General features: G+C 44.2%; 1 protein-coding gene across 4 annotated transcripts in view; it reads right to left on the bottom strand.

The window, feature by feature from the left end:
- Positions 1-3270: 3270 nt before the first annotated feature.
- Positions 3271-13073, bottom strand: part of RNF144B (ring finger protein 144B) — a 138669-nt gene continuing 128866 nt past the window's right edge. For all 4 annotated transcript variants that reach the window (XM_027601267.1, XM_027601266.1, XM_027601269.1 and 1 more), the window contains 4 exons: positions 12083-12287; positions 9860-10004; positions 6238-6327; positions 3271-4899 (listed from right to left, as the gene is read on the bottom strand). In XM_027601267.1, coding sequence (XP_027457068.1) covers positions 4759-4899; positions 6238-6327; positions 9860-10004; positions 12083-12287 — 581 coding nt within the window. In that variant the 3' untranslated portion in view covers positions 3271-4758. The remainder of the gene's footprint in view (positions 4900-6237; positions 6328-9859; positions 10005-12082; positions 12288-13073) is intronic.

Raw genomic sequence — 13073 nt, 5'->3', positions numbered from 1 at the left:
ATATATATTATTTTATATATAATTTATTTATATATTTATATATATTATATATTAAATTTATATGTTAAATATATATAAATATATAAATATATATTAAATATATATAAATATATAAATATATATAAAATTTATATATTAAATAATATATATATAATAAAATATATATAAAATATAAAATGCTATATATTATATAAAAATATAACAATTGCTATTGAATTATTTGAAGAAATTAATTTCTTTCACATAATGTAGAGTTGGATACTATCTTTAGGGTCTAAAAAAATAAATTTATTTTTATCTAACAGATGAAAATAATTGAATTACCGAAAAACCTAATTATAATTCTTCAGATTCACTAGGCTCATAATTTACATAGCAATGAGTTTGCTGCTTGGGCACTGATTAAAATCACTGCTGTATAAAATGGTTCATTGAATCATTCTTTGGGGATGCAAACTCAAGTTTAGCAAACAATGACACTTAAAAAAAATGAAACAATGTTGACATTCTAGGAAAGGATTAAGCAAATTAAGAAACCATAACCGAAAAGTCTTTTAATACAATCTTACTGATTTCCTCAAAACTGAATGATTAGAAAATGGAATTTGACTTACAAGTCAATCCTAAGTCTTTGTCCCCAGGATCATAGTACAACCACATAATGATCAATAAAGAGGCACCATGACCAGTAGATAGGAATGTGAGCTTTCCGTTTTGCAGAAACACAAGTTCTAGTTGGTAACCAACTTCTGGCACTCAGCGTTTGGGGATTCCTGCCTTGAATACTAATTAAATGGAAATGACCTTAAGTTAACCCTAACGTAAATCCCTTAACATTCTTAATGAGGAAATACATTCCTCCAACAGACTTGTGGAAGGTTAAAACTGACCGTAGAGAGCACATAGCCCAAATCTCATTTTATAGAACTAATGGCTTTGATGCCTGGCAGCATTTTTTATCAGGATGATCAAAGACCTAAATTACTGGTTATTTCTCTGGATAATGATCAATGCCTGTGCACTGAGAGTGTGGCGTATCCCACATACAATAAAAATGTCTGCAACAAGTGAAGGCATTATACTTCCTCTTATTTAACAAACAAGGCAGCAAGAGTTATTTCCATAAATGGTATCACAGATTTGGGTACTTTTTGGAAATTCTGAACCTAGGATTTAATAGTGCTTCATTGGTTCCCGGAGGATAAAAGTGAATGTGTCTAGAAACGTGCAGCACAACAAAGGTTAACCACAGTTGCTTTCCTGCTCTGCATTTATTGGGGCTACAGAGACTAAAACAGCGATTTTCCTCTCAAATAATTCGGAAAAATATAATACAACAGCAATTTCTTAAATACATAACAAAACTTTCTGGATCATGAATCAACATGAGATGTAATAGCCTACAGGTATCGACTGGACAGCTTTATAAAATGTCACTCATCTAAGGCATTATGAAATTGTCTTCAGAGCTACACATATATACACGGTTCTATATACATAAAGGCATCCATTCACGAACACTAAGTCAAGCACTGTGTAGAGAAGGGTAAAATAATACATAGTGAGATTCTGAATAATTTTTAAGAGACAATTTGGCGTTCCAAGCAACAGTGATTTACATTCAAATAAACATGTAGATTTTCAAATCTAGATAGGTAAAATTTTCGTGATGCAGGCTACAAGAAAATTCACACTGTGAATTATTTGTTTTTCAAAGGCCTCCTTATCGAAATAGAGATTTCAAGTCCAGAGCAAACACCCATTGCGTGAACAAACAGAATGCCTACGGCTCTAAAATTTGCTTCCATATGCCTTTCCCCCTCACCGCCCTATCCAATAACAAGAGAAAAATTCCCAGAAGGGGCAGCAACTAGGTGTTGTGCCCTTGTATCTGTTAATGTTTCTGGATGGGGGGGGAGGTTATTACATCCAGATTACAATCTGGTGAAGGAGTACTGATTTCTATTTCAAATAGGTAATACTACTCCAAACACGAAGATTTTTGCCACGACATCCAAACATGATCACATAGACCCGTATTTCTTCCTAGTACAGAAAGAGGGTCACTAGGAGAAGATGGGGCTGGCAGACAGAGGAAGGAGACAGGTTAAGCTCGCTCAGTGGCCAATTATCCCAGATGAAAACATCAGTCTCTGTTAGCGAAGCTGTCAGCTCTCTCCTTTGCAAACAAAGTTTCTAGCTCGACTTACATCTCGCCCTTTGATGCACCAGAGATCTATCTCAGTCTAACCCACCAACCTACTCCTGCTGACTCTGACAATCTTACACAGGCCGATTCATGTGCTATATAAGGAAGAAGTCATGATTTTCCAGGCACTTTTCAACACAGAAAAACTTAAATCCAGTTGTTTAAAATCTGTTTCACAAACAACCCCCCACTCCCTAGCCCCTAGAAAAAAAGTAGCTGATTCTGTTAGTCTCTCTGTGAGAAGACAAGTTCCTTCAGTTTTGCCAAGGAAACAATATGGATGCTTTAACTCCAAATTTGGGAGCTCCACCTCTGACAACATAGGATGTTAGGTTACTCGAAATCAGCTCCTGTTTAAAGATTCTTTGTGGAATCGAGCTCAGAGAGTTCACTCGTGCTGGAGGACATTGCCATGACAGACATTCTTGATACAAAAATGCAAATTCAGCTGAGTTGATCCCCTGAGCAGTTATAAATGCCCTTTGCTGTAATGAGGCAGTGTTAAGACAAAGTAAATTATTCAAATATATGTACACTTGTCTTTAGACTAATATGAAATACATCGATAGAAGAGGGTATTCTTGTTCTGAAGCGTTTACAGAGTTTCAAAGGAAAATAAAGACACTTAATATTGAGAAATTTCCAAAAAATGATTAAAAATGTTTTTGGTTGGTTGCCATTCAAAAGTTTTCCCCGAGTTCTCATCTATGTTCTATACACATGGTAAATAAAAATGTACACGACCAAGAGATGTACTATACATAAATCAGATATCAGTATGTACGTGTGAACTAAAGTTCCTTAAATATACACATCCCCACTTAGGATACATTCCATTACATCGACAAAGCATTGTTCTTTAATAATAGGTCCAGGATAGCAGCAATTTAATAACCTAGTCACCCAGTTACCTCAGGAAAGTATGAGGGGTTCTGACAGTCCCTGATGCAGGGTCCCTAGTTTCAAGGAGGGCTCTCTACGAGCATTTCACATATTCTCATGAAGCAACAGGCTACGTTGCTAATGGCAATTATGTAATCCTGTCAATGGAGAAGAAGTTATTGTCTTTTCAAAACCCGTTTATTCAAAATCTGACCGATGGATAACAGGAAAAATAAGTCGCAATAAGGCGATACCAACCCAAAGCATTTATGATACTTGAAGCATTTACATTTTGTTTCTTACATTTTTTGTTGTTTTATCAGTGCCTTGTACACACAGAAAGTATTTGGATTGCCCTCCCAGATGCTGAAGGAGCAATACGACACTCCGCTGAGAGCTGTTCTGAGCTGTGTTTGGAAAGATGCAAATAACTCGATTATTAGTGTTTTTACAAACAGAGATGGCATGACATCGCACTAGGCGTTGTTTTAAAAGAGTTAGGTTTATGAGTCTATACCTTTGGGTAAGTTATGAACTTGCAACCAAAATTTACATATATAATATGCAAAAAGAAAACCCTTTAGGTTGATTTATAATAAACCACATTCGTCCCAGAAGGAAAGAGAGAATGGCTTCGACGAAACATTTATTTTATGTGTACCCTGGATAGACTCACGCATGCCCAATGGATGGAAATTCTAGGTTGGCAGCAACTTACGTGTATTGGTGTACACATGGACTTTGATACTCACTCTTGGTGTGTACTTTTAGGTCCAACTCTAAATGTGTGGGGTGCATGAACACAGAGCTCAGGAAAGATCTCTGTTATCTATGATGAAGGTTAACCTCGGCCACTTGACCAGTATTTCATATAAAACAATCCTGTCAACCACAGCTACTGGCTGTAGGAGAATTTATCACCTTCCCAAAGTTGCATTTGCCAAGGCAGAGCTACTTGATCAGACCACATTGTTTTACAGGCTGCAACCCCTTCACTTGGAAGGGACAACTCCGTCTGCACAGCAGTTTCTCCTGCTTGAAGCTGAGATCACACATGGAGAAACCTATCGTGTTTCTGCCAAGTCACTGTGGGAATGCCTGGAACAGCATGCCCAGGAGCCCACAGAGGCAGAACCAACATGCCCACTCCCCAAGACAAGCAGCCTGCTGCGCAGCGCTTAGGACAATCTCCCCTTCAACAGTGTTATCCTTTCCCTCCTACCGGGGGGTGGGGGAGTGGGTTTCTCCCATATTTCTCGTGGTGGCCAAATCAACACAGAACAGACTCTAGCTGCTCAGTTACAATGTGTGTTGCCAACCATGATACTGAATGTTCACTCGGGCTCCTCGAATTTGGCTGGAACTTGAACAGTCCAGCGGGATCCTTCCCAAGGATAAAATGACGGTGGGTTCGTTCCTTCTCAGCAACCCCAAAGCTTCCCGACACGCTCCCTAGACACGGCCGAGACTGCAGAACCCGGGTCCTTCTCTTCACACGGGCTCGGCCTTTTCTGATGCCAAAGGCAGGCAGGCAAGTTCAAAGTCTGGACACAGAGGCACTTTCAAAGTTTGGCAAGGAGGAGGCAAGTTCACTAAGTGGGGCTTTATCACTGTGCTTCTCATTGTAACCCCGGACGTCTGTGGCACGTGGATAGGAGCAGAGGCCTTTAGGTCGTGGATGGGTCGTGCTTTTTCTTCTTGCCCCGACAGGACTTGCAGACACAGCAGATTATACACGGGGAAGCCAGGAGCAGCAAGGGTGAAGTCACCAGGGCAATGATGCCCAATCCCACCAGAATCCCCACCACCTGGAAATGCCAAAGAAAAGACCACTTCAGTTTGATCTTCCTATATGTATACTAAGCCATCAGCTACAGACTGAATGTTTGTATTCCACACCCCCCAAAAAATCCCTATGTTGAAACCTCAATGTCCAATACAATGGTATTTGGAAATGAAGACCTTTGGGAGGTAATTAGGACTCGAGGGTGGAGCCCTCACGATGGGATTAGTGCCACTGTGAAAAGAGACATCGGAGAGCTTGCTTCCTCTCCCCAGCTCGGCACCATGTGAGGACAGAGCAAGAAGAAGGTCACCTGCAGACCAGGAAGAGGGTCCTTGCCAGAACCCAAACCAATCCTGGCACCTTCATCTCGGGCTTCTCGTCTCCAGGACTGGGAGAAACAAGTGTCTCTTTCTCAAGCCACCCAGCTTTATGGCAATTTATTCTAGCAGCCCGAACAAAGACACGACCCCAGGCACATGAAACATTTACACTTATGGGACCTTTCAGCTGGTGCCCCGTGTGACCTGAACCAGGTATAAACCAGGGAGGCAGCAAGGACGAGATCGGAGGGGAGAGGAAGAAACCGGAAGCTCACCTGAGCTCTGGGACCAGCTCCATGTAACCCCGAATTGTTGCTGTTGGCTCCCTCCCTACCCGAGTCTCCTTGACAGCCTCTTAGGGATGCTAATAATGATTCCTAGGCTATTAACACTGATGCCCTTAAAGGTAACGGAGTCTTTCATAAATATGAAGCACTATTAAAAATAAACCAGGGGGCGCCTGGGTGGCTCAGGCAGTTACGCGTCTGCCTTTGGCTCAGGTCATGATCCCGGGGTCCTGGGATCGAGCCCCGCATCAGGCTCCCTGTTCAGCGGGAAGCCTGCTTCTCCCTCTCTCACTCCCCCTGCTTGTGTTCCCTCTCTCGCTGTGTCTCTCTGTCAAATAAACAAACAAAAATCTTAGAAATAAACAAACCAACAAACCAGGACTCCCTTTGAACCTGCCACAGAAACACACAATGACGTGTGCAGAGGAATCTAAGCCTCGGAGCGGGGGGAGGTTCACAGGATTTTAGAGCGCTGCCTTTTATATGAAAGAGGACTTACAGGGCTTTAGGAAATTCATCCTACCATTTTTCCAAGAGGAAAGACTATCTGCCTCGATTCTGGCGGTCACTGGTGATCAGCGGGCTGCTCTGGTGCCCTGCCCTCTACTACTCATCCTCGAGGCGATCATGCTCCCCAGAACCTCCCGGGCCGGGACGGGTCAGTAGAGAACAGGGTCGGGAGGAGGGTTAGGTGGGCTTTTTCAGCCATCCCAAGTGCGGTATTCTCTCCTGCTCCCTTGAAGGTCAGGGTACCTGCGTCCGGTTCCACATCACCGAGGCTCTCGAGTGGCCCAGCTTATTCCTACACGGCCCTTTGTCATAGTGTCTGAGGAAAATGTCATTCTGAAAAACAAAGAGAGAGGTTTCCGTACACACGCTCTTTTGAACTGAGACATAAACGCTAACCACATCGGATCACCTTGGTGGAAGCAAAGGCTCTTTCGGGGAATATAAATGGCAGCCTCCAGGGATTCCAAGGCTGCAATCTTTAGACTCTATCACAGCACGTTTACACATCACCGAGTGAAAACGGATCATAATCATCGAGACTCTTGACTGAGTCTAGAGAGGATTGGAGTCCTGCCCAGTCATCTCTGACAGGTGGCTGCAGGACAGGTGCGATGTGGAATGAGGATCGGGAGCGGAGGGCCCGTGAGAAAAAAAATGCCAGCAGCTGAAATGGGAAACACAGACGTGGGGTCCTGAGAAGGTAACTAACTTGCTGTGGGAAGAAGGAGAAGAAAACCACAACAGAGAGATGAACTCTGTCGGGAAGATGACGGCCATACTCTGGACATGTGGAACCTGAGGGACACTTGAGATATCCACGCCACCCTGTTCGAAAGGCAGCTGATTACACAGATGAGAATTGGGGGGAAGACGGGAATCGGCAGCCATGGGGTGGAGGAAACCACAGAAGTGGATGAGAGCACCCAAGGGACACAGGGTGGTCAGGCAGGCAACGCGGACGTCAAGGAGGACGACCCTGGGCGGCTCAGGTGACTCTTGGGTTCAGGGTGGTGAGCTCGAGCCCCAGGCCCAGTGAAGAGCCTGCTTAAGAGTCTCTCTCTCCCTCCTCCTCTGCCCCTCCCCCTTCTTGCTGTCTAACTCTAAAAAAAGAAAAAGAAAAAGAAAAAAGAATGAGTCAAGGAGGCACCTGGAAAGGAAACAGAAGTGGCCAGAAAGGTAGAAGGAAAGCAGCAGAGATGCCATCACTGAAATGGAGGTGGTCACGCCGTCAGAGGCAGAGGAGAACCTAGGCGAGAGGAGGACTGAAACATCACTGGAGTTTACCCAAAAGGCAGCACTCAAAGCCTTGGAAAAACACAGTCAGGGCTGTGAGGACGTGGCAAGCTGAGTGCACGTCAAAGACTGGAGGTAAGTATCCACAACAAGAGGTGGTTATGCTGTGTGAGGCTTGGCTTCTAAGAGAAGGGGAGAGAGAGAACGGTAGGAAGGGAGACATGTAGGTTGGAGAAAAGTGTAACTCGTTTTTAAGTGGGACACACTGAGCACACGGAGATGTTAGTGGAAATTGAAGGCACAAGGCAGAAAAGAGATAATGGAAGGGGACGAGTCTCTGAGGTCCCCAAAGCAGATTAAGAATACTTCGTCCAGTGAACCAGCAGGGATGAGGACCAAGGCAGGAGCAAATTTGACACCCCAGCAAGGCTCAAAAATCACTCCATTTGGGCATCCACCTCGGGCTTGGCTCTTGGACAATCATTCTGCTCCCAGACCCACGCTCTGAAACTTTCCTATAAACAAAGATCAACACCACCATCTGACACAGAACACTTGTCGAGAGAAAAACATCATTACCAACAAGCCAGTGCCCGGGCCAAAACTGAGAAAATGAGATCTCAGAAAACAATGACCAGAAAAAGATGCTTCAGTATTTGAAGTCTGTGTATCCAGCCTTTTAACATCTGTACCATTTCAACTCGAGCACCGGAACAGTCCAAGTAACAGAACAGTGTGTTCTTTGCAACACCATACCCCAAACATATTTCAGCCAAAGGATGGGGAGATCTGGCACACATCTTTATTCCCTTACGTTCTTGCCTCTTAAAAAGAACCTCATGGGCTCAGCTTCCTTGTGGATATGAACCCAATTAATGTTCTGGTTAAACCTGAAGGCAAACAGAAAAGATTTCTTTCCTTTGTAAAAACACAGGGGGTGTGCAATCAATGAAAACCTCGCCCAGAGTATCACACGTTTGGAATCATAATAGGTCTCAAATATCCCACATACTTGTAATTCAAGGGGTTATGATAAACAGTATTAAAAAATAAATAAAAACACTTCTTTCAACCTGAGCTGCTGAGCTTCCACAGTCTTAAATTCAGTTTTCTTTCCCCCAATTTATAACACTGCTTGAAATACTGAGATCAGGCTGTTTAAAATTCTTCCTCACAGATGTCATCTGAAACAACTTAGCTAATTTTCAGTTAAAAATCAGGCATGCGGTGACCAGCATGCACCCTGTATTAACCGCACACTGACTCACTGACTGCGTGATACAAAAGCATCACCAGAGCTGCTCATCAAATCGAAGCAAACTAAGCAATTGAAAAGTTGAGTGGGGCGCCTGGATGGCTCAGTCGGTTGGGCGTCCAACTCTTGATTTCGGCTCAGGTTGTGACCTCAGGGTCGTGTGATCGAGCTCTGCCTCAGGCTCCACGCTCAGTGTGGAGTCTGCTTGAGATTCTCTCCCTCCACCCTTCCCCCCGACTTGACTTGCGCTGACTTGCTCTCATTCTCTCTCTAAAATAAGTAAGTCTTGTAAAAAAAAAAAAAGAAAGAAAGAAAGAAAGAAAGAAAGAAAGAAAGAAAAACTGAGAAAAGAATGTCCACCTCACCATGATGGAGGGCTCACACTGATACGGACATATCTCATTAGTCCAGATGGCCAAAATAGGGACTATCTATTCCTATTTGGGGTAGCACACGTGCTAGAAGAAACACCAGAACTGAAGGAAGATCTGTTCATCAGTCCCTCACACCACCTTTTTTTCCTCTCATCTAAGCGCGCCCTTAGAGCAGAGCGGCTTTCCTAGCTGTGGTCAGAGGGAGCTGTGACAATGGAGGAAGGCCTCAAAAAGACGTGATATGGCTGGCTCCGAAGATGGAGAAAGGGGCCACATACCAACGAAGGCAGGCAGCTTCTAAAGGCTAGAAAAAGCAAGGAAATGGATTCTCCCCTGGAATCCAGAAAAGAATGCAGCCCTGAGGACACCTGGATTTTAATCCAGTGAGACCCACGTCAGAGTGCCAGAGGACAGAACTAAAGACAGTAAGTTTGTGCTGTTTTAAGCCACTACGTTTGTGGTGATTTGTTACAGCAACAAAATAAATGAATACACTGACAGTTCTTTACATGATAAAAGGAGACACTGCCCCCCAAAGCAGGAAACGTCCCTAAAACAAAAGCTTGCCTTCACAGCTAAGCTGACACAGCTAACGGACTCAAAGAGACATTTGCTAGACATCTAAAGTAGCAGGTTCAGGGCGCCTGGGTGGCTCAGTCGGTTGGGTGTCTGCCTTCGGCTCAGGTCATGATCCCGGGATCCTGGGATCGAGTCCTGCATCGGGCTCCCTGCTCCACGAGGAGCCTGCTTCTCCCTCTCCCCCTGCCCCTCCCCCTGCTTGTGTGCTCTCTCTCTCAAATAGATAAATAAAATCTTTTAATAAATAAATAAATAAATAAAAATAAAGTAGCAGGCTCAGAAAGTATCCTTAAGAAAAATAACCTTCTTTTGCAGGACAAATGTAGGCTCAAGATTTTAAAAGGAAAGGCTGAAGGATCCTGACGGTTGCACAGATAGAGTGGAGAAAAGACCACAGGAGAAGACACTTCCGAGTGGAACTTACATCCAGGTTCTGGAGACAGTACCAGCAAAACGTGTGTTTGCAATTCTTGCACATCATCTGAGCACAGCCTTCGTTGCGTTCGATGTAAACCCGACAAACAGGGCACTGCTTAATGGGGGCTTCTGCGTCTGTCCCAAAGAGGGCCCTAGACACAAAATGGATGAGAAATTATGGGGGCAGAGATCAAGAATGCTGCTAGAACCACAACGGTGTACAGTAACCAGGGCTGGGGAAGCGTGCGCAGAGTGTAACTAATTCAACAGTTAACTTTATGGTCACCAACTGAATTCCTAGGGCTCCTGATGGGTAGGTAGTAGACTCCTCCTCATCTGAGCTTAATTCACTTCCATGGAAGAGGGTGGGGGTGAAAATAGGAGAGACACAGATTATTAGTTGTTCGGATAACTCAAAACAAAAAAAGAACCTTAATTCATTTACTTTTGGCTTGGAGTGATGATATAATTGTATTTTCCACACCTGACTTAACTCATTATTTTGCCAATTAGTGTTTCATTCCCTGAGCACACACTGTCTAAATAAAAAACACAAGCATTCTGCTACACAACAGAAAAACTAGCTCTGGATCTGACACAGCATAGATAAATCTTTCTGGTGATCTGTTCCGATAAACAGATGGAAGAGGTCAGGGGAGGCGATAATCAATATTTGAAAATAAATGCCCAGTCTCATTAAAGAGACCTGCTCCAGACAGATGAATAGGTCAGCACAGGCTCAGAGCCTTAGGGGACATGGAAAATAAGTGGAACACATTGGGGTGGGAAGGTTAGGGGGGCCACAGCGCTGCATTGCACGTTAGTTACCGTTCATCAAAACTAGCCTCCAGCACACAGAATCACCAAGGTCACAAAGTGTTGCCAGATCCAGGATCAGGTTTGGTACTCACAATAACCTTATCAGAGCAGTGGGACAGTCACTATCTTAAGTCTCTTCCCCACCGCCATCTTTTTTTTTTTTTTTTCCCAAATAGAGAAACAGACTCATAGAGGCTGAGTGATTTCCATGAGGTCCCACAGATACCAAGCGACAATGTCAGAAGTCAACCTCTCGGGGCACCTGGGTGGCTCAGTCATTTGGGCGTCTGCCTTCGGCTCAGGTCATGATCCCAGAGTCCCAGGATCGAGCCTCAAATTGGCTCTCTGCTCAGTGGGGAGTCTGCTTCTCCCTCTGACCCTCCCCCCTCTCATTCTCTCTCTCTCTAATAAATAAAATCTAAAAAATAAAAATAAAAAAAGAACTCAACCCCTCTCTTCTCTGGGATCTTCACATTGTCCCATGATACCCACACACCTCACTGCCATGTGCAGAGGGTACTGGCTAAGAAGGCACATGCCTGCCATGTGCACTAGATCTATTTTTCCTCTTGGTTGGTTTGGTCTAAGATTCGAGCCCACTATCCTAGCCAGGCAGTGCTACTATTCCTAAAGAATGGTTCCACACACTCCGAGGGTGCGGGCTGAGTCAGCCAACTGGACTGGAACACTGGTACCTCTGTTCTTGCTCGTGCAGAATAGCCAGAGCCTCAAGCAAAGCAAGGGATCGAGCAGAAAAGTCTCTCGCTCTGGGCCTTTCTGCTGCCATAAAATCCTTCTGTACTGAAAGGTACAGATTTAATTGCTTCTCACTGTAACAGAACCTGAGCCTTGGCACCATCTTTCAGGCACCAAGTCCTGAGAGATGTAGCCTTTTCCTCTAGGACCTGTGCACTGAGCACTGCGCTGCCCTGAAGGACTGCTGTTTCTGTTGTGGTGCTCTCCTTGACAGGACTGGCACGCCTCACAAACTGCCACACTGTCGGGTCACAAAATAATTTCTGCACCGCTTTGCAGCAGGAAGAACGAGGTAAATCCATAGCAGGTGCTCATGCTTCCTAAGCAAAAGGCTGTGGACAAGCCATGCCTTGCTATTGAAAACCAGTGGCCCGTGTGCCTCCCCCTACCTGAAGAGGAATCAAAACGTATACAAACCCTAATTTCAGCAGTCTCAGGGAGACTGTCCCAGGGTCAATACCTAAAAGTCCCTTAGAAAGGCTCTGTCAGTACTCTTTGTTAACAGCTTCCCAATTCGGAGACACTTCTCAGGGAAGTTCCCCAGGGAAATAACTAATCTCTAAATTCCATCACAAGAGAATTCCTTCTCCAGGCAACCTATTTGGGCTTTCTGAGAAAACCGGTGACTCATGCCAAAGACCGCTTCCTTTCTTACCCGTGTTCTGTTGGCAGGACGATGGGCTGACCATCTCTACAGGAGACTTCTGCGTGCCAAGCATCCTTGCAACAGGAGCAGAACTTCAGGTGACAGGAAGGGCACTCCACCTGCACAGGCTGAACCGGGTCACTGGAGGCAACAGGGCACACCGTCTGACAGTCCGCAACAGGGCACCATGTTCGGTAGGGGTCCAGGTGAACTTCTAAAGTGCAAACAAAGAAAATGGGACGGTCTATGTGTCTTTCATACAGGCCCAAGCTTTCTCCCCTCCGTTCTTCTCTTCTATAGGCTAATATTTACGGAAGGTTAGTACCACTGAGGGCAGTGATTTCTACTCTTGGTCTTCATAATGGACCCAAACCTTCAAGGTCACTCAGCCCTGCCATGTTTCTCAAAGTAGGTGCTAGTGGAAGAAGCCACCACTGCCCTTATGAACAGATAGGGAGTGTTCTCACTAACCAAACTTGGCAATTCTTTTGGAATACTTCTCGCTTTCAGCACTCAAAGTAGGCAAAAATCTCAAGTCCCTGCTACAATTATTTGGGGCATTATCTTGGAGGAAAATTGGACCAGAAGGTCCTACTGAAGCAAAAGGAAAAAAGAAATTAAAAAAGGATTTTATCCTTTCTGGGACTGAGAAATAAGTAGTGAGGTTTCTTACTGTTTTTTAGAAGGAACTGAAAGAAAAAGAAAGAAATCAAATAGTTTAGGGACCAAACTGTGCCTGGTGTGGCTTAGCCAAGAAGTCAGATTGGCTGTCAATTTGGATATTCTGTTGTCCTACCATATGTTAGTTAGAGACATTTGTAAAAGACTCACATGCTCTAAAATCAAAAGGTTTCATGAACCATAAAATGATAGTCAGTTATACACTACACCAGCCACATCCAAGTGGCCTGTAGGAAAGAATATGGAGTTGGGGGTAAGCCGACTGTCATTCTATTCAAATGTTTACAAATCTTGTTCAGTTTTCCATTTTTCTATTCAA

Source organism: Zalophus californianus, chromosome 7 (assembly GCF_009762305.2).
Source record: "Zalophus californianus isolate mZalCal1 chromosome 7, mZalCal1.pri.v2, whole genome shotgun sequence".
NCBI lineage: Eukaryota > Metazoa > Chordata > Mammalia > Carnivora > Otariidae > Zalophus > Zalophus californianus.
This window is presented reverse-complemented; position numbering and strand designations above follow the sequence as displayed.